Source organism: Opisthocomus hoazin, chromosome 5 (assembly GCF_030867145.1).
Source record: "Opisthocomus hoazin isolate bOpiHoa1 chromosome 5, bOpiHoa1.hap1, whole genome shotgun sequence".
Taxonomy (NCBI): domain Eukaryota; kingdom Metazoa; phylum Chordata; class Aves; order Opisthocomiformes; family Opisthocomidae; genus Opisthocomus; species Opisthocomus hoazin.
In genome coordinates this window covers 61,305,049-61,329,865 of record NC_134418.1, presented here as the reverse complement: position 1 = coordinate 61,329,865, position 24,817 = coordinate 61,305,049, and the positions used below count along the sequence as shown (strand labels likewise).

The window sequence follows — 24,817 nt, the reverse complement described above, 5'->3', positions numbered from 1 at the left end:
AGCTTTAAAGATCCCTTCCAACCCAAACTATGCTAGGATTCTATAACACTGGAAAAAACCAAAGCAAGCAAACCCAGTGGGGCTGCTGGCTGGTTCCTTCTGTTGCAGAGAACAGAGTGGGTGGGCAAGCATGGCAGCCTGCCAGCGGGGACCGGCTGATGGTTTGGTGGCAGTGTCATCGGGTGCGGGTGGCATGGGCCTCCTTCCCGCCCAGACAAGGAGCTCAGCAGATGCTCTGAAGTGTTCAGACAGGGAAATGCTTTTAGGCTACTCGAACACGTCAGGAAAACCATAGCGCTTATGTCTGCGGTCAGAATTGATTATTGTTGTTCCTTGTGTGCAATTAATTTTGGTGTGCAATAGAGATACTTTCCTCCCCCTTTAAATGGATTTATTTGTTTTCTGTCAAAATGAGTAAGTCAATGACACTTTCTGTTGCATTCGGCCACGTTTGCAGAAGATAAGACTTGTGCCTCGGCCCTCGTTCGTGAACACAAAGCTCTTCTTCATTGCTTATGATTTCGACACATGCAGTTCAAATCCCTACTCAGCGTGTGTGGCGAGGCCAACAGTGGCGGCAGTCAATTCATTTCAGTCCCTGCCTTGGCAGCTGAACAGGGCAAGAACTTATACTGTCATTTGTTCAATTACTTAAAGCGCTGCTTGGCCTGCTGACCTGGCAGGGTGGCATTTGCCTCCAGGAAGAAAAATTCTTGTAGATACTTTAGTGCTTTGTTCAGCAACAATTAGTTGCTGAGTGTGTCATATATTCACAGGATTTAGGGATGCCGATGGCATCTGCCCATGAAAAACTATCAAAATATACTAGTGGTTTTTTTGAGACACTAAATAATCTGTCCTTCTGGGAGATAGACAAGCACTTGAGGAAAAGTGGGGAGGGGAGTTGGTACTAAGCATCATCATCGTCATCATGATTTGGGAAGCATTTGTGATAAACTAATCAATTAATCAAGTTTAAAGAAAGCTATGTATGTATGGCCATATTTTTTTTAAAAAGCCATTAAAAATATAGTATGCTTATGCCATAAGTATATGCATGTTACAGCTTTGTTTTTGTGAATGTCTACATTGTTTAATTTTGTCTTTTGAGAAGTGAGAGGGAACAACTCCAGTATAGTGGGATTGAGAAAGGAGTTACTGGTTTATAAGGTAGGTCGCTCTTCAGGCTGAGCTAGGGATATATCACATCTGCTCATGAACAGCCAAACCCAGTCAGTTAGAAGGGCAGTGCCATCTCTGAATAATGTTGGCACTGTCTTCTGCCAGTATGGCATGTTCACATGCTAATTATATTTTAATATAGAAGTGCAGTCTTTGATGTTGGGGTGAGAATGGCTAGCTGATATTTTTATCTTTTGGGCACTACCTTTGTCTTTACTACTGCCATGGTGCTCTTGAGTTTCTTTTCATTGGAAAAGGGAACAGAAGTGACAATGATTTATTAAACGTATCTAAGAGAGTCACAGGGTCAAAGCTGTCTATTGCTCTTTCTTTTAAATGCCATTGTCTGAATGCCTCAATCTAAATATCATGTGAAATAGTAATAAGTAAAAATCTACAGCTTGCCCATTGCGGTCTTTGATGCTTTCCTAAAGATCAGATAGCAAAGCATAGTTTAGTAGTAATGGTATCACACTGTGTTGCTTCCTGTCTTTATTTTTTTTCCCCCTGTTGCTAGTGTTCAGAAGAGTTTTCAACATTGCTTGTAGTGATGTTTGCATCATCTCCTGATGGTGGCATTTGGTGTTTGCTGCTTGGAACTGCAAGTGTATGTGGGGATTTGCAGTTTCAAGGCAGAAATAACTAGCTTTGGATGTTAACAGCAATCTTCTTTTATTTCTTTACATAAAAAATTTCTAAATGAAGGATGTGGCACAGACTCTACTGTTTGTAGCTTAATACCCAAACTGCTTGTGTCACATCTTTGTACCTGAACTTCCATTCCCTGTTTTGATCAGGTGATGCTCATAGCTGGGAGAGGGGGGTTTGCAGCTGGCATAGTTTAACGAGTTTTGATTACATTTAGCTACTAGAGATTTTCCCAAGATGCTGTTGAGGAATAGATGAAAAAGCTCAGGTACATAAAAATGATAACAGATAAAAATTATGTCTTTCAAAGAAACTGCTTTAGCAATTTCACTGAAATAGTTAAGTTTTTTTCTGTGGTAAGGAATATTGTAAGTTTGTTGAAGACATGAGGCTATCCTTTAATGTGCCTTTGTACACTGTGCATATTCAGTAGCGTATTTTCTGTCTGAAGCTATGCTATAAAGTAAATGTAGGCACTCAACATGAACCAAATTGATAAATGAAGCAATACAAAGTAATGCCACTATGGAAAATCTTAGATTTCTGCATGTTGTCTGACAGAGCTAGGCTAGTGTGCCTTTGCAATAAATTTCGCTTTCTAATTATTTTATGGTGTCTTAAATACTAACACTTGGGGGGAGATCAGAAGAGATCTGATCTAGCTGCCCATGCATCTCCTGTTTTTTTTTTCAAGTAATGGTCTGTTATGACTCAAAATCCTTCTGGGGATGAAGTCGCCAATCATTCTCAGATTGGACCTTGGATTTCACCTTAGTATTCCTGAAATATTTGCATCCCGTTGTTCAGCTTTTATTACCTATTATCCTTATACCTGCATTAAACAGAAGAGAATAGTGGTAACCTCAACACATTTTACCTTTGCTGTGTAAAATGTGTCTCTTGAAAAAGAGATTAGAAATTAGAGAAAATATGTTGATATCTTAATGAGAATTACATGAAATACCTTTTCATTCATCTTTGCAAATATTAAAAACTTACTTACATTTTGAAAGCTTTTCTTTGTCATGTAACATTTACAGATGGAACTAAAGGATTGTAGAAAGTAGAATTAAGTGAGAGATTCAACAGCGTTGAGGAAATTTTTTATTAATAGGAAATTGCGGCCGGTAGCGGTAGGGTACCGAGTCCAGGCTGGCAGACTAAAACACTTAGCATGTACTTTCCTTTGGGAGTTTTAGAGAAGTCTTACTTTTGTGCCTTTTTTCTGTTCTGTTGGTATGCTATCTCATGCTATGAAAAATGTGCCAATCAATTCTCTTTTTCTTCCAAATGAAAAATATGTCAAAGATTACGCATAGCAGAAATGAGAAGACACCAGGAAAGTCAAACTGTGATGTAGTGGCAGACAGCAAAATACATGTGCATTTTCCATGGGCTATGGGACCAAAGAAGCCTTTGCATTTTTAAGTTGTGAGTAGTATGCTATGAGTATTGACTTGAAGGGTCTTGTCTCAGTGGCTTTGTTGCAGCTTGTTACATTTCGTGCTGAACTTAACTAATTTAGCTAATAATGTTATGTGAGATTAAGACAGTTTAAACAGACTTGTTGGAGAAAGGGTGCTTATCCTTTTCAAACCAAATGCAAAAACAGTTTCTGAAAAATAAATACTTTATTTAAAGTACTGCCATATACATGTAGCTATATTGGCGCTCAGTGGCAGTTTATGAATATGGACAGAAACGGTTTTTAAGAACACTACCTTGACAGAGTGTTTAAAATTACATCATATTGTAAACTTTATTGATTTTCATCATGAATTGAAGCAAAATGCCCCCAGATTTTGAAATGTACAGATGAGAAGCAGCAACATGTAGGTTCTATGTACTTTGGTGTACAGGAGATCCAGCATAGGGGGGAAATGAGCCAAATCGTACATGATAAGCCCAAACAATGCTGCAGTTTTCTTAGTACGCCAAGTTATTGCAGTGGATGTATGTCAGGGTACAGCTATTTTCAAACACCATGTGATACCAGCCTCAGTTTTGGCTCCTTGGTGCAATACAGCCACACACTGAAAAGGAGAGCACATTGTTTCCATTTTTCTGGGTTTTTTAATGCCAGGTTTTGTTTGCTGTGGTTTTGGATCAAAAATATGCAGGTCTTGGCATCTGACCTTTCCTTGAGGTCTATAGTAGCCTTGAATATCCAGCAAAGGAAAGCTGTCATGATCCATTTTTCTTTCTCCGTTATGCGATTGTCACCAATAAAAAGTATTTTACTGTTGCCTCTTGACTATTTTACACAGTATATCAGGCTGAGTTAAGAGGTGTAATTTATTTGAACTTCTTTAACTGCGCTATGTTTTCATTGCTGACTATTTGCCAGAAAATATCCCATGGAAATTCTTTTATCTGATGACTGCAAAGTACAGTGAGTTAGCAGTTGATTATTTCCCTTTCTCTTAAAACAATCATGTCGATGGTATAACCCTGGCCTGGTGGAAGTCATCAGGCTGTAGTTTATGATATAGCATAAGAAACTCTAGCAGGGTGCTGCACGATAGTTTCATATTTTAGTAAAAATATGATTTGAGGAAAAGCACACTAACTGTATAGGATAATGCAGAGTACAGATGAAGTAACCTTGTGATTTAAAATTTCCATCAGGCAGCTTTATCAAGTTGAATGATTTTTTTCTTGAGGTTTGGGTAGGGTTATTTTTTAATTACTGTTCAGATACTTGCTTATGAGTGTACTTAATTTCCAGCCCAAAGCAGTAGTTGAAACAGCCACTCCATGATGTGCAAAGCTTCCTAGGTGTGTATCTTCTCTGAAGCAGTAAGCATCGCTCCCCGTCCGTGAGTGCTGTTGCTAGCCAAACGTCGTCGTTACTGGCCTGGAAAAATGCAAATGGATGGCACTCATTAACCTAAGGCTTCAAGTACCTGTTATAGGAAGAGGAGTGAGCACAGCACACTGATTTTTCTTTTCGGAACAGAGTTGTTTGTGGCCCTTAACATCTGTTTTGGGAAGGAGCAAGTCTGACTTTTACTCCTGACAAATCCATGCCAGGTCATGGAAGATCTGCTTTTTCACTGCACAGACAGCACATAAATCACACAGCTGTGGCACAGCGATCAATCTGTTAAGATAACTATTGCTAATTATTCATCCTCTGGGAACAGGATGGCTTAAGGTTTGGACTACAGAATACAGAGTAACAGAATACGGAGCTTTTCACCTCCTACATTACCGGACTTGTTGAATCAGAGCAGTGCCCAAAATTCATTACCATCTGATGGCTGTGGGCCAGTGTGAAATGAGTTGTTGGGCTTTATCCAGATTCTAGTGAAGAAATTTCTGTCCAAATCGCATAACTATGGCTGCAGTTGGCAGGGGCTGGAGTACTTATTGGCAGCCGTGGCAAAGAGCTTGAGGACTGAATGTACACTAAAAAATGGGCTCTCTAGATCAAATTCTTTTCGCACCTACATGAGTCAATGTCAAACTGAAATAGGCAATTTTCCTTTTGTGTGTGAGATACCACTGTCTACAGACCTGTCAAAACAACATTAAACAACATAATTTAAAACTAAGTTATAATTCATCCTGACGGTTACTTCACTGTGATTGTGGAGTGGGGATCTGTGATCACTTCTCTAGCATTTAAAAAAATGATAGCAAAACAAACTGAAAAAACATGAAAGGGTTTGCCACATGAGAAAGTTAGTATTTAGATGTGGAAGCTTAGTACTCGTAGATTACCATGAAGTGTAGGAAGGATAGGAAGCAAAATAGAAGAATATATACACGAAAGATTATTTGTTGGCGTGGAGGTTAGTAGGGGTTTAGACTAGACGTTAGTCATTCTCGTGGTCATCCAGCATCATTCTTTCATTTTACAGCACTTCATTTTCCTTGTTTTCCTTCTCTTGGCTTCAGGATCTTTGTAGATGTGCCTTTCTGTGGAGGAGCTCAGGTGAAGCAAAGCAAGGAGAGAGAGAGAGACACACACTAACACATTTTGATAAAAACCAAGAGTAGCACGCTGCTTCTGAGCACAGTCCCTAGTCCCCATTCTCAGGTAGAGATTTGTAACAGGGGCCATCACATCACAGTTTTGAGCAGTTCCAGTCCTAGAGAGGAAAATGTTTCTCAGGAACATAACCCCAGAGACAGAAAAGCTCTGGTGGCCACCTGCCTGTCCCTGTGGTGGAAGCTGCTTTGTACGTGCTGGTGAATTTTAGTGGAAAAAGAGGTGTAAGTTAAGAAAAATCAACTTGCTTTCAGGGCCCTTGGACATAGCTCCTTAGGAGAGCTTTCAAAACCCAAAGGGCTTCTGATCCCTAGAAAGGGCCAGGGCTGCATGACCAACATGTTCTTGTTATAGCACAGGAGCAAATGCAAGAGGAGTAGTCTGTTCACCATCCCAAACTGTGTATTTCACACCTGAAATGATGAGAAACTTGTTGCCAAACTGGAAAGCTCTTGTGGTTGTCTTACTACACATTACATTTTAGGGAAGGGACTGCTGAAAATCTGTCTGCTCCAAAGTCAAATAGACATAGAAGTCAAAAGGCCTTGTTAAAACTCAACTCTGAGTTGGGAAAGAAGAATTCTTACATGTTCCATGGTCATCTGCTGGCTGACACATCTGAATTTCAGAGGCAAAAGATCTGTCCATCTTTTTAGCTAGCAGCCAGGCATTTAAGGCATGAAAAGAACAAGAGAATGGAGTGAGAAGAGCTCTTTTTTAGATGATAGGAAAGGGCGTGATTGGAAGTATCTTATTCCTACCTCACTTAAATGTATTTGACACTAGACTGCAACAACTTTACACTAGTTTTGACCCTAGTCAAAATCCTAGGCTACATCCCTACTTCAGACTCTTGGAAACTGTAAATTTGAATGCCAGCTGATCTGTCCTAAGTTTTCTAAAAAACAAACTACATCTCTATATAGCCACCTGTGATGCTTTGATGCTACTTCAGACTTCTGATTCCAATACAGCAGCTCCCACCTGTCTTATTTTAACTAAGAATACAAGCAGGTCTAGGGGTATAAGCTGCTGTTGTTTATGGCAGGTTCTGCAGAAGCTGTTCATGATCACATCCTGATGAGTGATGGGCACAGATTGCGTTGGAGTATGACTGCCGTACACGTCTGTTGAAAAAAGGAATGACCTACAGTTGTATGTATTTATGAGGAAGGTATTTAGTTGTCTAAATTTAGCATCTTCAGGCACTTTCGAATGCGTAATTAAGCCTTTCTTTTTTTTGTGCTAGGGGTAAAATACTTTTGTTTTTGTACTCCTTGCTGAGGAAAGATCCCTGCTGAACTGTAGACAGCTTGTAGAAAGAGCCATGGAAATGATACACAGAGCAAGCCATTTCACTCAGTTGCCTCATGAGCTAGAAGTTCGCTTTATTGCCTCGTGAACTTGAAGTCTGAAAATCTTTGACAGGAATATTAATAGTTGCGTATTCCCCATTCAATGGTAACGAAGTAGTAGAGACAAAAATTGCTGATTGAAAGAGAATTTACTTAATCTCTAATCCTGTCACCCAGGGAGCAAACATCTGTTGATACCGAATTGTTGTACACAGGCTGCATTTTAAAGTATCACAATTCTATTATGAGAAACAAACAACAGTGCGTTTTTTTCTTGATTTAAGCACCTACTGCATCTTAAGGTACAGCTATGAGTATACAGATATACAATGCATCTTGAGTGAACTAATCCATTTAATTCTAATTTTGCCAAATGGGAATAAAAAGAGTATTGGACTTTGACATCCAGTTGTGTCATGAATCCAGTTAATATCTCAGTGCTGGGCACAAGGGTTACATAGTTTGTATATGGTTTGTAGTTTTTACGTTTAAGAGGTGAACTAATAAAAAAAAAATCCAGTTGGCTTCAGTAGAATACATAGGTACTGAGCAAAGATCAAGCCGTATGAGTTTTATATTTCATAGGTGTTATAGTCTGATATGGTGAATGATTGTCTTTCATGTGTATCACCTTAATATTCTTAATATAGCTTTTATGCAGGGAATATGCAAGGAGTGGAAGGGCTATCATGTTCAAAAAACTAACACTTCTCTACATGAGTTTTCTTAGGTGCGAAGTCCCACTTTTCCCAGAGCTAACAAGTTTCAGCTTTTTCCCCAGTTAGCCAGGACCAAGCTTGTATGTCTCGTTATACTGAAGAAAACTAAAAGCCTGTCTGGCAGTTGTTGCCGGTGCCTGTCGACTTGCAGGGTTTTCCTACCAGAGCTGGCGCAGGAGAGGAGGCCTGTGCAGCTAGGAGGTACGACGTGCACGCTTGTGCTCAGCACACGGGCTGGTCCCGTGCACCCAGGAGCACAGACTGGACTTTGTTACTCCTCCTAAGGGCACGGGCTGGTTGAACAGCCCTGCTCTGCCTCCAGCCTTTCACTGCTTCAAGACCTGTCAGCTCATTCTCACCTCGGCTGTTGCTTGCTATCCGAGCCCTGAAGTGTAGCTGCTTGTTCCCATCACTTCTGCCTGTTTTCCTACTCCATCTCTCTGTAGGGAGCTGAAAAGGATACAGTTTTCTGTCAACTCCAGGGTATATCAAGTCCTGATGATGGGTGTTTGGGGAAGATTTTTATTAGAGTCAAAGAAGTAGTTCAGGAGTCAGCCAAAATAATAAGTGTCAATTGTTTCTAAAGAACTAACAGTAAATCAAGAATTTCAAGCCTGCTCTGCAACTATTGTTGGAGACAGCTGTTTGTAAATGACCATTTAGTACGATTTATTCCAGGGAAGCAAAAGGAAAGTGAGAAACTGCCAGTGGAAGCTTTTCATGCTGATCTCATTTTTGTCTTTGAGGCTTAAAATATTCACAAGCACAGAAACCTGATATTTATGAGTTGGGGGGGAGGGGGGTCGCTTATACAGCTCCATCACCAACATCTCTAGCTTCATAGAGATTTAGTACTGTGATATTTTTAGCCATAATCACCTCCATGTATTCCAGCATTCTTTGTTCTAAAACACATTCTTGCCTTTTACTTTGTTTATTGAATTTTTTTTATAGAAATGAACTGTTTCTCCTTGCTTTCCAAGTAGTGCCTATACAATTCAGTGACAGAAAGTGCTGTTGAACTTGAAAGAACATGACTTTCTGTTAAATCTTTATTAAATTGTGTTCCCATATTCTACTCTGCCTGGAGTACCATAAATCACGCTCATTTCTGTGGGGTTCAGTGGATGTAGATATGTGCCAAGTATAGAGACAAAGAAAGCGCAAAGGTGTAACCAAGAATTTGACCTGTGTAACGCAATAGGAGAAAAGCTGTACTCTGCAATCTGAAAAGCACAACATATCTCTCTGGGAGCAGCAGAACTTGAAAATCAGCACCTTTGATCTAATGTCACTGAGGCCCAATAAACCTCAAACATGGTGACCCTTTCAGAGGCTTCTACAGAAATCCACTCTGCAGCGAACACCCAGCTCAAATAACTTTCTTATATATTGACGGATGGAAATATATTAAAGTCTTCGTTCCAAATCTTGCAATGCAGCCTAGAACTGTTTCTTTTTTTTCCCTCCCATATGTTTGTAGCCACTTTTCTAGACAACATGCCCTTGCGGAGTTCTGGCAAGTTGAGCATGGAGACCAGAAAAGAAGATGGTGAAAGCACAGCACCTGCCCCTCCACAGAAGAAGCTGTCCTGTCAGTGCCACCACCACTGTCCTGAGGACTCGGTCAACAGCACCTGCAGGTTTGTGGGATATATATTTGGTGGTGAAACATGGGAAAAGCTGTTTGTGGTAGCTTTGCAGTTCCGAGGTGGGTGTTGCAGTTTTTCTTCAAGCAGTAATACACAAATGAGTTGTTTATACATTGTGTCTAAGAATCAGAGGTAGTTTTGCTTACCTAGATTATCAGCTACACACTAATATTTTTATGTCAGGGTGTTTATATCTTTACAGTTTTAGATAATACTTGTAGTAATTCATTTCATATGAAATATTCTGAAGGTAGGAGTTCGCTTTGAAAGGTACATGCAGTTAATGAGAGGAGACTTAATGGAGACAGATTCGAATGTCAGTAAATGCTTATAAATTTATAATCATTCTCTATGGAACATCATTTATAAGAACCCTGCTCTTGGGGTGTGTCTTTGCAATAGCTGAGCTATCTTTTGTAGATCCTCAAGGCTTTGGGTTTTTCCTTGCTTCCATGCTAAAGGGAAAGTGATTGTTTTGAGGTGAAATGTTGAGTATTTTCTTTTACTAGCTATAAGCTCTGTTTGGTTTTGTGTTTAGAGTACTACAGACGTCTCATTTGGTTTGGATTGTGCTTCCTCAGATCCTTCTGCCTCCCTGGGGGAGAGGCATGTCCAGCTGTGCACAGTCCCTTTGAAGGCTCAGCCTTGGTCTCTGTTGCACTGACACTGCCTGAAGCAGTAGAGGCAATTGAGGGTACCTGTGGTGGGAGCAAGCTGCTTTTCCCCAACCCAAAAGCAGCTCTTGCTGGATACATATCACAGAATCACACAGAATCACAGAATGTTAGGAATTGGAAGGGACCTATGTGGGTCATCTAGTCCAACCCCCCTGCCGAAGCAGGGTCACCTACAGCAGGCTGCACAGGACCTTGTCCAGGCGGGTCTTCAATATCTCTAGAGAAGGAGAATCCACAACCTCTCTGGGAAACTTGTTCCAGGGCTCCGTCACCCTCAGAGGGAAGTTCTTCCTCATGTTCAGACGGAACTTCCTGTGCTTCAGTTTGTGCCCATTGCCCCTTGTCCTGTTGCTGGGCACCACTGAAAAGAGTTTGGCCCCATCCTCCTGACACCCACCCTTCAGATATTGATAAGCATTTAGAAGTTCCCCTCTCAGCCTTCTCTTATTTAGGCTGAACAAGCCCAGCTCCCTCAGCCTTTCCTCATAGGACAGATGCTCCAGTCCCCTCATCATCCTTGTAGCCCTCCGCTGGCCTCTCTCCAGCGGCTCCTCATGTTTCTTGAACTGGGGAGCCCAGAACTGGACACAGTACTCCAGATGGGGCCTCACTAGAGCAGAGCAGATGGGGAGGAGAAGCTCCCTCGACCTGCTGGGCACACTCCTCCTAATGCACCCCAGTATACCATTGGCCTTCTTGGCAACCAGGGCACACTGCCGGCTTATGGTCAAATTGTCATCTACCAGGACACCGAGGTCCCTCTCCATAGAGCTGCTCTCCAGCAGATCTGCCCCCCAGCAGATCTGCCCCAAGCCTGTACTGGTGCATGGGGTTGTTCCTCCCCAGATGCAGGACGCTGCACTTGCACTTGTTGAATTTCATCAGGTTCCTCTCTGCCCAACTTTCCAGGCTGTCCAGGTCTCGCCGAATGGCAGCACAGCCTTCCGGTGTATCTACCACTCCTCCCAGTTTGGTGTCATCAGCAAACTTGCTGAGGGTACACTCTAACTCTTCATCCAGATCATTGATGAATAAGTTGAATAAGACTGGGCCAAGTACTGAGCCCTGGGGGACACCACTAGTTACTGGCCTCCAACTAGACTCATTGCTGCTAATGACAACCCTCTGAGTTTGGCCATTCAGCCAGTTCTCAGTCCACCTCACCGACCACTCATCCAGCCCGCACTTCCTGAGCTTCCCTAGGAGGATGTTATGGGAGACAGTGTCGAAAGCCTTGCTGAAGTTGAGATAGACAACATCCACTGCTCTCCACTCATCTACCCAGCCAGTCATGTCATCGTAGAAAGCTATCAGATTGGTCAAGCATAATTTCCCCTTGGTGAATCCATGCTGACTACTCCTGATAACCTTCTTTTCCTTCACTTGCTTGATGATGACCTCCAGGATAAGCTGCTCCATCACCTTTCCAGGGATGGAGGTGAGGCTGACCAGCCTGTAGTTCCCTGGATCCTCCTTCTTGCCCTTTTTGAAGATTGGAATGACATTGGCTTTTCTCCAGTCCTCAAGCACCTCTCCTGTCCTCCAGGACCTCTCAAAGATGATGGAGGGTGGCTCAGCAATGACATCCGCCAGCTGCCTCAGCACTCGTGGGTGCATTCCATCGGGGCCCGTGGATTTGTGGGCATCCAGATTGCTTAAGCGATCCCTCACGCAGTCCTCCTCGACCAAGGGAGGGTCCTTTCTGCAGGCTTCGTCTCTTACCTCCAGGGCCTGGGATTCCTGAGTGCCGGCCTTAGCACTGAAGACTGAAGCAAAGAAGGCATTCAGTAGCTCTGCCTTCTCTGCATCCTCTGTCACCAGGACACCCACCTCATTCAGCAGCGGCCCCACATTGTCCCTAGCCTTCCGTTTGCTGCTGATGTAGTTGAAGAAGCCCTTCTTGTTGTCTTTGACATCCCTTGCCAGCTTCAATTCCAGGTGGACCTTGGCCTTCCTCATTGCATCCCTGCACGCTCTGACAACATTCCTGTACTCTTCCCAAGTGGCCTGTCCCTCTTTCCACATTCCATGGACCTTTCTCTTCCACCTGATCTCTACTAGAAGCTGCTTGTTCATCCATGCTGGTCTCCTGCCTCCTTTTCTAGATTTCTTTCTCAGGGGGAGGCACCGATCCTGAGCCTGGAGGAAGTGACCTTTAAACAGTGACCAGCACTCTTGGACCCCCCTGCCTTCGAGAGCCCTGGCCCACGGGATTCCTCCAAGTAGCTCCTTGAAGAGGCCAAAGTTAGCTCTCCTGAAGTCCAAGGTTTTGATCCTACTTACTGTCCTGCTTCCTCCACGCAGGATCCTGAACTCCACCATTTCATGGTCCCTGCAGCCGAGTCTACCTCTACCCTTCACATCCTCAACCAGTCCCTCCTTGTTTGTTAGTACAAGGTCCAGCAGAGCGCCTTTCCTTGTTGGTTCCTCCACCACTTGCATCAGAAAGTTATCATCAATGCTCTGCAGGAACCTCCAGGACTGCATGTGCCTGGCTGTGTGGTCCTCCCAGCTGATGTCAGGGTGGTTGAAGTCCCCCATGAGAAGGAGGGCCTGTGACTGTGAAGCTGCTTGCAGCTGCTTGTTGAAGGCTTCATCAGCTTCCTCCTCCTGGTCAGGTGGCCTGTAGTACACACCCACAATAACATCACTCATATGAGTCTATCCCTTAATTGTAACCCATAAGCTCCTGTATGAGGTTAGTGGTCAAACTCCTCTGTCTTAGCTTGAGGTGCATGTACAGTTTGCTTTAGCTGCAGAATAGTAGGGCTGAACTCTTCATTTAAACTTTTCCACTTCCTTAGAGTGGGTAAGATACTGGAGATACTCATCATCAGCCTAGTGGAGTTCTGGGAATGCAAGAAGCATCAAAACGGCACAGATGTGAGCCCAGCTGGACATACTGGTTGGGTATGCAGTGCTGTTTGAGGTGAGACAGTCTAACATTGTGTCAGCTCTTCAAGGCAGCGCATTGAGAAGATAGATGGGGAAAGCCTAAGGCTGCTGAACATACGGATTGCTTTGTTAGATTTTTGAGTGTTGTTTTGTGGCCTGATTTAATTCTGCCCAGCCTGCAGTTTCACACTGAAGTGTATCGAAGTCTTGATGAAAGCTGTAAATACCATTTCCCCTTTCTATGCTCTTCCTTCAGACTCATGCTCTAGCTAGGAGTTAGACCTAACTGCTCTCACATGGCAGTCAGTTTAAAAAGCTGTAAAAAGCCACTCTGATATCAAGTTGCAGATCCCCTGCAGCGTGAATCAGCTGTTTCCTGTTCCTGCCCAGCAAGAGCCACTGCTTTCACACATGCTGTCTCACACACAGTAAAGGCAAAGTTGCAGATGACTTAAATCCATGAATTAGGAAGCACAAAGGGATTCATGTTAAGGAACCCATTGAACAAAGTTTATACCCCAGCTGGGTAGACCTGTTGCATGTTACTTTGTAGGCATCAGTGACTAAGTATTTTTCATGTTGCCAGGAACTATGAGTAAATGTCTTATTAAAATGGATTTGTGCATTTTCCCTCACTGCAGTACTTTAAAGAAACTGTCTCTGGAGTCCCCCGTACAGCGTCAAATACCAAACTTGTTTGTAGGTGTTAATGCCAAAGGATAGACAGTGAAGTTACAATAAAATACAAAATTATAACCGCTTTTGCCTTCATAATCTTGGCACATTTCAGGCTTGAATGTTCTACTTGAGTGACAAAATTATTTTCTCCAATTTAGACATCAAAATAGTAATGGAAACTGGAATTTACTCATCAAATATTAATCACTTCTGTCCAGGAAAATGGAAACAGTCAAAAACATAGCATTAGAGCTATTCCTCTTTCCTATCCTGTGCTGTCATCTGAGTAGTTTCCACCTTGCCACTTGCCCAGTGAGCAACAGCATAAGTGAAAAATTGCTGAAGAGTTTGGAGTAATATAAAACAAGCAAGAAACCTGCCTTAAATTAAAGACCATGCCTTTATGGCTTGTTGGCAATAACCCTTTTCAGAATGACGATCATTGCTATGACTCTGCCTACCTTGGTGCAAGGGCTGCAGTGAGCTACAAAGGACACAGAACCCCTTGTTTTCCCTACATCTGCTTAACTGTTAGTAATCACTGGCTTCTTAAGGTAACTACTACGTAGCTGGAATTACAGATGAAAAAGTGAAGTGGAATGTTACAGAGACAAGAGGATCCTAAGTCTGCTGTTGGGAAAGAGTAGTTATTAGGTCTCTGGTTAGTTGGCTGGATTGAGACCAGGTTTCAAAAGATCTGACCAAGACCAACCGTGTTAGCAGGGATTGTCCTACTAGTCAGGCAGCAACTTTCATATTTCATCCTAGCCTGAGCGAGTGTTGGCACAGTTTAAAAGCACTGAGGAATTCTCATTGAGCCTCACTATAAAGGAAGTTTCCCCATATTGAAGTTCAAGCAGTATTGATCGCATTGTGTTTGCCTGAAGACGAAGTGAACTGCTCCAGGTTAAAAGTTATTGCATTAATTATGTGCTTCCCTCAGATGTAGCCACTAAAAGGCTTTTACATTTTATATTTAAAAAAAGAAATCCAAACCTCTTGTCAGCTCTGTCAGTCTGCTAAGCTTTGGACTGTGCTTGGACCTGCAGAGCTTGGATCTGCCAGCCCCCAGGGGATGTGTGCTGGGGCACCCAAGGGCCTGGCAAAGCTGTAACACCCGGGAAATTCACTGAACCCATCCATAGCCAGGGCTTCAGCTCTGAAGAGCATCAGGCACTGTCCCTGCCGGGGCTCTCACTGAAGCAGAGAAACCTTTTGTGCGCCCAGGAGCAAGGAGGGCTCTGAAAGTTCAACAGGAAAGTGTTTCCAGCTGTGCTTAAATTAAATCTCTTAGAGTAAAACAGCTAGTCCTATTGCAATCACCATTAGAAATTTCTCATAAAAGGCAGTCTGCCATCCCACCTGAAGATCTTGGTCTGCTACCACAGGTATTTATCTATTAAAGTATAGATCCTGCCTGTGGTACCAGTAGTCTGAATGTTTATATAAAAATGAGGACATCTGGTGGACATTTAAAATCCTCTCCATAATTGTATTTTTAGAAATTTAAAAGTCAATATTCTTTAATCACATCTGTATCAAATCCTTTAACAGCCTGCTGTGTTCCTGTACAGAATTTCCCTTTCTTTATACTTCCGCAGCTTAAGTCCAGTAATACTTTAGGGAGTTAAGGAGAGCACTGCTGCTTAGAAGGCAGATTGCTTTCTGTATCAATAGAAAAGCAGTAGCTCTAGTTAGAGTCTGCTTTGAAAAAATGGGGCAACCCACAAGCACAGTAAGTTTTGGAATACCCATTACAGGGTCATGTCATCAAGAGAGGGTTAGTGTCAGGGAGCAGCAAAAGGGAGCCAAGCCAGGAGCTGAGGGTGATGGCCAGCCATATCCTCACCCACCAGGACCCCATTTCCCCAAGGGTGCCTGGACATGACGGGCAGAGACGACTGCCTCTGTGGCCCGTCACATGGCAAATAGTGATCTGGATCCAGGCAGGAGATGGGGCTAGAGGCAGGCATTCTTGTACTGTCACTCAGGGTGGGGTGTAATACTCAGACCTGGGCTTAAGTGGAGCCCTGGGGCAGGGGGTGTGTATGCAGGGGATGGAGGGGTCCCAGGTGGGGCCACTCGGGGCAATTGAAGCTCCCTAGTGTGCTCAGGCCCTGACAGTTCAGATCTTTGCAGAAGGTTTGCAATCCTCTGCTTGTAAAGGGTGTGTTAACCTGCAGTGTGTTGAAACTGTACTCTTCTTTCTGAACATCTGTGTGATTCATAAAAGATTTCCTATAAAGAAGCTCAAAGCTGCTTTGAACACAACCAGGACCTTGTTTTACTGTTCCGTTTCAAGTTTTGTGTGTACGAAGTGAATGCATGGGCAGTTGTGTTTAATCGTAATTAATTGCATATTTTAAAAAAGTAGCGTTAGATTTAATTGGCTTTGACTCTAATGGGATTGCAGTAAAGGCAGAGGCTGATTAGGTGCCTTGTTGTACTCTATTTTCCATTCACAAATAAATGCTGACAGTTTTAAAGATTGGACTGATAGAGTTTAATTTGTTATGTGTTGCTTACTGATCTTGATTGTGTTTCTGCACAACTGTGTCTTGAGGTAGCTTTGGTTGTTTAAGCAATAGATTAATGAAGTTTCTTTTTCAGTGTTACCAGAGGTGATAATTCACTTGAGTGATGTTATTTTCATTCTCCTGTTCTCAAGATGATAGGATTGAATTTTCTTTGTGATTTGGTATATAGAAGGAAGATGACTTCAACAGTGGGCCAGAGCACTGAGTTCAGGCAAATTTTCTTTCAAGCAACTTTTAACTTTTAGGGTAAAATTTAGCGTTTTCTGATAAAGGAGGTATGGTGACATCTTACAAGTTAGCCTTTATTTTTTTAATGTTTATTTTTATTTTTTAATGTAATCCTTTATACAGGGCTGTACTGGAGGCAGTTAAGTCTCCTTTGATGATTAAAACAAAGGTCGACAGAGATAAATTCTCACAAGCTCTAGTCTTTCCTTGCCTCCTCTGCCAGGGCCATATGTCTCACGTGTGGCTCAGCAGATGACTTTGCTCCAAGTGCTTAAACTGAAATGCAAAGTTACCCTCCCACACTTTTCAGCTGTGCCCCAGAAATTCCTTGTTCTTAGTTTTGTTTAGGGCTTGCCCATTAGGTATTTAATATAAACCTTAAGCTAAATAGTAATGCAAGTCCAGTCTCCCTGTATTGAGACCTGTTGCATTACTCTCAGATAAGTTTTTAACGTATGGAAGTACTTTGGTGTTATTGTGCAGAAAGTGCTAGAATACCTGAGACTTCCCTTTCATACTAAATTTACTTAGATCAAACAAACCTCCAAAACAGCAAATATCCATGTTAAGTCTCTCCTAGCATTGAAGAAGCAGCTACATCATCCAAATTCAACTGCAGTGTAGTCTTAAGGTTAAGTAAAAGAGAACATTTGGTCTGTGTTTAAATTTTGGAGATGAAAGAAGGAATAAAGCAAAAAGTGAAAAGAGGAAGATGAGTAGCTTTATTTTGACTATTTGCTTCTTGATAGTTCTCATATCTACTGAGATGGATTTTGCACTTCAGTGAAGGGTGTTAGAGAGCCCTTGTGAAAACGCAGAGGTACCCATGCTTGGTGCTATTGCCGTACCCCGAGTTGCTCTATCAGGCCTCTAGACCTGTCAAATCTCATATAGTCAGCATGAAGCCTGGACGGTTTCTAGGGCTCTCCCTCACAGGTTGGTATAATAGCTTGTTTTCTGCTTTGTGACCCCACGTGTCACGGAGAACTGTTTGATCTGATTTGTGATTTAGTAGAGCAATGCAAGACACATTTGGTGAGCTGGGTCATGTCTCTCAGTCCTGGGACAATAGTATGGGCAGGTAGTATAAAGAAAATAGGGATGGGTAGACCTATATATGATATATGAAAAGATACTCTGCTTGGATGCATTGGGTACCCTCCTTTCTCTCTGTGTGTGGGGTCATTGTTGAGCACCCACAGAGCCAAAAGGTACCACACACAGCAGACTGTACATGGTAGGACCAGTGTCACCATCTTGGAGACTAGTGTGGCCAGAAACTGTGGCTCACTGTGAGCCAACTTCTTCGCTTTGATATGCCTGTGTGTCTCTCCTTGCCTTTAGAGTAGCTGTGTAAACATGTGAAAGTGCATCTGGCTCAACAACTGTGTAATGCTCTTCTCGCATGGTTTCATGTTACTTCCCTGATGCACAGCGGCTAACTCTATTTTTTTTCAAAAAAATTAGCCTGTGTTGAATACATTTACAGTGATTTTTTGTTTTATGGATGGTGTCCAAAGCCAGTGTTTTGCTAAATTCATCATCTTCCTTAAGTGAAGGATGTGACAAAACATGTGAATTAGATGCAAACTGGGAGTCAGCCAATTTTCAAATTAGATTATTTTAGCCAGTCTTTACAGAAGAATATGAACTTCCCAGTTTCTGTATATAACATAATCTAAGATGTTTTTGATCATTTTTAAAAACTGTGGAGAAACTTGTCATGTTGCTTTGGATGGAAACGAAAAGATGCTGTAGCTCTTTCTGATACCAAAATGAGGAGTATAAAGAGGATGAGTGGAAAAAAAAAACACTACTCATATGGACTCAATTGCAAATAGAATGAAAGATAAGGAATCTTTTCATCAAGTTATTTAACCCATCTGTTTGTGATAGACACTGAACGAGGGAAAGAGGATGCTTTTCCAAGTTACATATTGCTATACTTGGCTGTGTCACACACACAGAGATCTGGACAGAAATTCTTCAGCAGTCAAGTTTTGGTAGCTGAGGTATCGCATCTTCAGTGAGAAATGGCTGTTGGCCAGTGAGGACATCTGTGTGAGCAGCTGCAAAGCTGTTGGCCTCTGTTCCTCTCTTCTGACGTTTAGTAAAGGTCTCAGTTAAGAGCACCTCTTTCTTTCTGGTAATCTGTAATTGTTGCAGCACCTTCTACGTCAGTGTCTGTCAGTCTTTCTGCTATTAACTCCCTCTGTTTTCCTGGCATTTTATTTGGCTGTAAAAACCCACTCTTGGCAAATATGTGACATACCAAATCTGTGCTTATTAGTGATCATATCCCAAATGTATTTAATCGCTCTCCTGCAGTGTACTCTAAGAAGATGATGCTTCAGTGGAGGAGGTTAGTGGATGTGTACCTGTCTGTATTAAGCAACATCAGGTTGAGTTCCTTCTCACATCATTTGCAGAATGAAATTACAAAGAATTCAAATTACGGAGTTTAAGAAAATCATAATTGTACTTTTGCTAGGAATTGGAGAATAGGTTTTTCGTATAGATTTACATGTATCAGTGATGTACATATGTTTCTCTTTGTCACCAAATAAACATAAAATTGGAGACGATCCAGACTTACGTGACTTGTTTCTGATTTGTTATAATAGCAAGAACAGATTCATTTCTACCATAGGCAGGTATGAGGTAGGGTAGTCAATAAAACAGCAGGGGTATGCCCTGCCCTTGACTTGCAGCGAGTGGTCCATCTGACATCCTGTGAACCAGGAGAAGAGGTCGGGGGCGGGAGGGGGGAAGTAGGTAAGAGATAATTCTTTCTTTTCAGAAGGGTCAGTTCTACCTCTCACCCAAACACGTGAGAGATTTTCAATAAGATAATGGGTTCTTACATTGCATGAAAACTTTCTATTTTTTTCCTTAGAGGTAGAAATAAGGGGTACTAAGGTTTATTCTGCTCAGCATTGCTAATTTTGTCTCACACTTTTCCTTCATTACTCTACTGTTGGCTGTAAAGAACATGATTTATCCTTATTGTTTGGAGCTTTATAACTTTTCCATTTTGCTCTATCCAATCTAATGTTGTGTGTCTTCTTAAATTTGGAGTAAAATTTTAAGATGGACTAAACTGCTCGAGAACCCTGGATTAAATTTTCAGAAATGAGCTAAGAATCAGATGCAAGTCAGGAAAAAAAAGAAATAAAACTGCCGACTTTCCTGCCTTTTTTTTTATTTTGCAAACTATTTGGCTTTTCCTTCCCCTGCTTTCCTTTTGCAAATGGAGCGGCTTTTTTTTTGCAGGGTACTGTTAGCTGTGGAGTTCATTTTTGTGTTTCACTTGATTGCAATTTATTGTTTTGTTGCTTTGTCCCCTGGGTTAAACTTAGTCATTACTTTGAATCAAAGGCACCATGCAAACAAATAAAATCTAATCTAATCTAATCTAATATTCTACTCTAATGGATTCCTTACAGTCTCTCTTCTTGGCAATCCTGTCGTTCCTATCTTTTAAGCTTAAGCAATGAAATCTAGGTGGTTGTTGTCCAGAAGGGTTGTTGTCTCCTTTACCTTACTTGTATGCACAATGTCAAAGAAGGGTAGAAGTCATCGCTTGCTTCTCTGAGAAGGTAATTTGTAATATGCAGCTGGATACTTTTCAAATCCAGAAGTCAATAACCCATGATAGATTATTATTTGAAGTAATAAGCTTACTGTGGCTAGACCCTGCACCACTAATATAAAAATATGTCACAGCAAATGTTTGGCATGATCCTATCCAGCTTCTCTCTGTCGTGTAGCTAATACTTACAAATTGTGTTTATCTCCTCTATGTGTAACTGTGCCTCTCGTTTACTGCATCTTCATTGCCTTTGCTGTTGTTGCTCTGTTAGAATCTCCTTTCATTGAAGTAAGGAGCAAATCATCTGAAATTTTGCTGTGTTTAAATTTTCTAATCCTTTTTTCTTTTTATTTCCTTGTTTTAACTGAGTTTGTTTCTTCTCTTCTGAAAAATACTCATTGCACATAATAACCAGTGTTATTTTCCTGGGGAAATAGCAGAATATTTTATTTCTATGTGACTTAAATGTCCTATATTAAAGAGTTTTTTCTTTATTTTTGCATCCTCTTCCTGCAAATCAGTCAATTTGTGTTTCTTACACATGTTACGTATCTCCCTCAAAGTGCAGAGAAGTTAATGTAGAGCAGTCTCAGTAAAACGCAGCCACCCTTTTCGTGCCCTCCTCCGCCTCTCTCCACAGCATTCGGGCATTTGACCTTCGTTGTGGAAGGACATTTATCACCAGCACCATCTAGCCATCTGTTAGTATACTTGTCCTCCCAGGTGCACGTTCTTGTAAACAGAAGCATTATGGATCACTTTAAATTTATAACCCAAGTAAACTGTTATGAAGGGTGTTGATGATAACTCAAGGACTTGTACACAAGAGTGCTGCAGTTTGTAATATGGTTAAAAAAGGAATCACAAATCACTTTTAATAATATTTTACGTTCAGTATCTCAAAAATGTTTCTTTCTTCAGGTCTCCACCGTGGTGCAAATATCTATGCCCTGTCCCCGCTCATAATGTGGCATTGATGCTTGCATTTGTATAGGTCTCCAAAGTCTTGACACACTAATGACCACAGGCAGAGAATTGAGATGTTTGTTAGAGAGGTTTATAGCTGTGAAATATTGGAAAGGCAAGTGTGTCAGCTCCGAGGCAGAGCCTCCTTTGCGTGTGAAAGAGCTGGTCTGCAGCGCTGTCGGCTGTCAGACTGCATTGCAAGAGGTTGCCTTGGGTGCCTGAGTCTTCCAGCCTGCCTTAGTATGTCAGTGTGTGAATGGCACATTTACCTTGCAAGGAACAAAGTTTAAGACTATATTCAGCAGCGTATTTTTCACTTCAGAGCCTTTTCCTGATTCATGCTTTCCAATCTTCAGCACTGATGGCTACTGCTTCACCATAATAGAAGAAGATGAGTCTGGTGGACATTTGGTCACCAAGGGATGTCTTGGATTAGAGGGCTCGGACTTCCAGTGTCGGGTAAGAAAACGTTTGTTGCCAGAGCATCTCTTGGCTTTTTGATAGCTTTCAATTGAAATGCAATCAACAGACATTACTGTGTCCATGTTTTTCACTTCTGTTTATTTGGCAGATAGTTGCTCTACATCGGGTGCTGAGGAGGGTGCATTTATATCCCTAAATAGTGAGATTATAGCTGCTCCTCACAGTAACTTCAGGTTTTTCGTTTTGGCACTGCTGTTACTAGTAACACTCCCACTCAGAGGCAGTTTGAATTTAGAGAAATGCAGTCTAATTCCTGAAGTCTCCATGGTAGCTAAAGTTAGTTAGGATGTTATTTGATGGACTGCAGCAACCTTTATGTCTTACATGAAGTTGCATTTTGGTTTTGGGTTTCTGGTGCCAGAAATTCCCTTCAAGTACAGTGATCACCTGATAGAGAGCAAATCTCCCTGCAGGAATGGAAGGGGTATGGGCAATGGAGCGAGGTGGCTTAAAGTGTTTGCCTTTCCTGATGTTAACCCTGAATGATTTTACATGAGTACAGGAACAGTCTATCAAGGTCCATGGAAGGTACGCTACCTAGTTTCCCATGAGAGCAGAAGCAGTAGCTAAATTAGACCACACAGCAATTCCTGTATTATTCTGGCTAAACTGTTGTGGATGCCCCCTTCCTGGCAGTGTTCAAGGCCAGGCTGGATGGAGCTCTGAGAAACCTGGTCTGGTGGAAGATGTCTCTGGTCATGGCAGGGGAGTTGGAACCAGATGATCTTTAAGGTCCCTTCCAACCCTTACCATTCTATGATTCTATGATTCTGTGCATACTCATGTTAACTTATTATTTGTAATAGAAGTCTAACTAATGGACATATGTGACTTTAATAGTTCTATCTTGCACCAGTAGAGTTAATCAGTCCCTTGTGCAGCACTAGGGCACCAATAGAAACATGTTGGGGGTGAATTAATCTCTTAATTATCTAGATGAAATGTTGCTGGATACACTCGGTGACAGAAATCCGTACTCCACACATGCCAGAAATCTGTAACATACTGCAGTTCAATTAACAACCACATCTTTCTCTCAAGTGCCAGAATGATGGTGTGTGTTTACAACACAGATAGTTACTTTTCTTTCTATCAAATTGTTTGTTGCAGGACACTCCAATTCCACACCAAAGAAGATCTATTGAATGTTGCACAGGCCAAGATTACTGTAACAAACACCTTCACCCTACGCTGCCACCACTGAAGAATCGAGGTAAGGGGAAGTAAATCCAGTCCCAGACTCACCTTTTCCGGCTCTTGCTCTTTGTGCCTTAGGAGGAAAGAAAGCCAAAATCAAAGCACCCTCCTTCAGCTGCACGTGATTAGAGAGATAAACTACATGAAACAATATTGCTGAATTCCTGTAGGTCATGTGGGGAGCAGTGCCTTGGCCCATGGTTGCAGATACTTGCTGTTATTCCTATTGCATACATGCAGTGAGCACCAGATGCGTTAGGGTTGCACGATATAGTCCTAACACAGTCCTGCTGGCTATTGGTGATCATGCCAAAGAGTTAGGTTAGTTGTGGCGGAGGATGCCTCTTGCTGTGAATGTTTTTAGCATGATAATAAAATTGAATCCTCTTTCTAGTCCCTGCAGCATGCATTACTGTTGTTCAGATGTCCACACCCATCTGGGACCAGGTCTCCAGTGGTTAATCAGTCAGTTCAAGTTGACTGAAGTCCTTTAAGCTTCTTTTATTTAATAAGACCTGATAATCCAGCCCTAGGACAATAACTAGTCACGAAAGGAGATTTTCTACTTGAAAAATGTAGCTGAAAATAGCATGTAGAGTAAGAACTCATGTACGGATTTATTTTTTGTATTTGTTATTTGCGAACGAATGGACGTGTATTAACTTAGTAGATTCTGGGTCAAGGTTTTAGCTTTTTTGTTTGTTTGTTTAAACACCATTTTCTGAAAGTTGGTATAACTGTTTTGGCTAGATGTTGTAGAAAACATTTTACAGAAATGTATTCCTAAATAAGTGTAAATTAATCCATTATAAACTCTTGGCATTGGCTGCAATGCCCAAGATTTGTGGTGGTCAGCACGGAAGTTTAGTCTGCGAGAGTCAGTTCAAGGTTGCAGGAGAATTTGGAATTGTGGCGTTCTGAGCTGAAAAAACAGATCAGTGTGCAGATGCACTCTTAATTATGCAAACAGCAGATACTTACACAAATGCATACTCAGAGAAAGCCTTCACTCATGTAAGCTGTTCCCTTCACGCCTATGAAATTCTGCACAGATGGGCTGCAGAACCAGGCCTATGGAGAGTAGTGTGTAAATATTTCACTGTTTACTAGCAAGCCATTAAGTCAGTGAAACCTCATAAAATTCTGACTTCCAACATAAGAGTTAGGTATTACTTTGTTGATTTTTAATTTTAAAAACTTCTTTGGACTGAGAGAGAAGCTCCAGAAGGAAGTCAGTATTTGTTCACACTTACTTAGGATATCAATAAATATCATTTCAGTTTGGAAAACACTGCCATGATTTCTTCTTGCTCCTGACTGAGTTTATTCTACATTAAAGTAACTTAAAAATACTGAACCAGTGCCTAACACTAGACATCTGTCCTATTAAGATTTTAGTTATTTGGCAATACTATCTGCTGCTTATACAGAAAGCAATAAACCAAGCTTTTGGTAGTGGCAGAAGTTGTTTGGATCAATGTTGGTTTTGCTTTGTGTGTATATGGGGTAAATAAAGCATCACTTGGGCACCATGGTGGCAGACCCATTAGATAGCAGAGACATTATTTGTGGAAAGAAAAATTTCATGGAATTGGAACGGGACTTAGCTGCTCTGTGTTGCAAAGTTGTCTATTTTAGCGTGACAAACAAAAAGTAATGTATTCACTCAACATATTCTGAAAATTTTTGTTTGAAATAAGCTCTCGCTCTACTGGTATCCTGATAATATGTTGTGGAAATACGTTTCAGGAGCTGCTGCATTAAATGTGACTGGACAGGGCTGAAGTCAGCACTTTTATTAAAGCCTGAAGTAAACATGTCATTCTTGGTGCCAGGCCTGTTTTAATTTACCGTTGCTGTATCCTAGTATGAAAGCTCAGAGAAAAGCCATAGTTTAAACTGTAGATCCTCACTGCAACCAGGTACAAACACTGTGTACAAATACACGCTACTGCCAGTGCCCAGTGCTATGGCTGTGATCATTGTTTCTACTGGAAACATTTAGATTAGG

General features: G+C 41.7%; 1 protein-coding gene across 6 annotated transcripts in view; it reads left to right on the top strand.

The window, feature by feature from the left end:
* The window catches only part of BMPR1B (bone morphogenetic protein receptor type 1B), a 259,241-nt gene that overhangs the window by 212,282 nt on the left and 22,142 nt on the right, over positions 1-24,817 (top strand). For all 6 annotated transcript variants that reach the window (XM_075421484.1, XM_075421483.1, XM_075421485.1 and 3 more), the window contains 3 exons: positions 9,385-9,544; positions 21,483-21,585; positions 22,720-22,822. In XM_075421484.1, coding sequence (XP_075277599.1) covers positions 9,402-9,544; positions 21,483-21,585; positions 22,720-22,822 — 349 coding nt within the window. In that variant the 5' untranslated portion in view covers positions 9,385-9,401. The remainder of the gene's footprint in view (positions 1-9,384; positions 9,545-21,482; positions 21,586-22,719; positions 22,823-24,817) is intronic.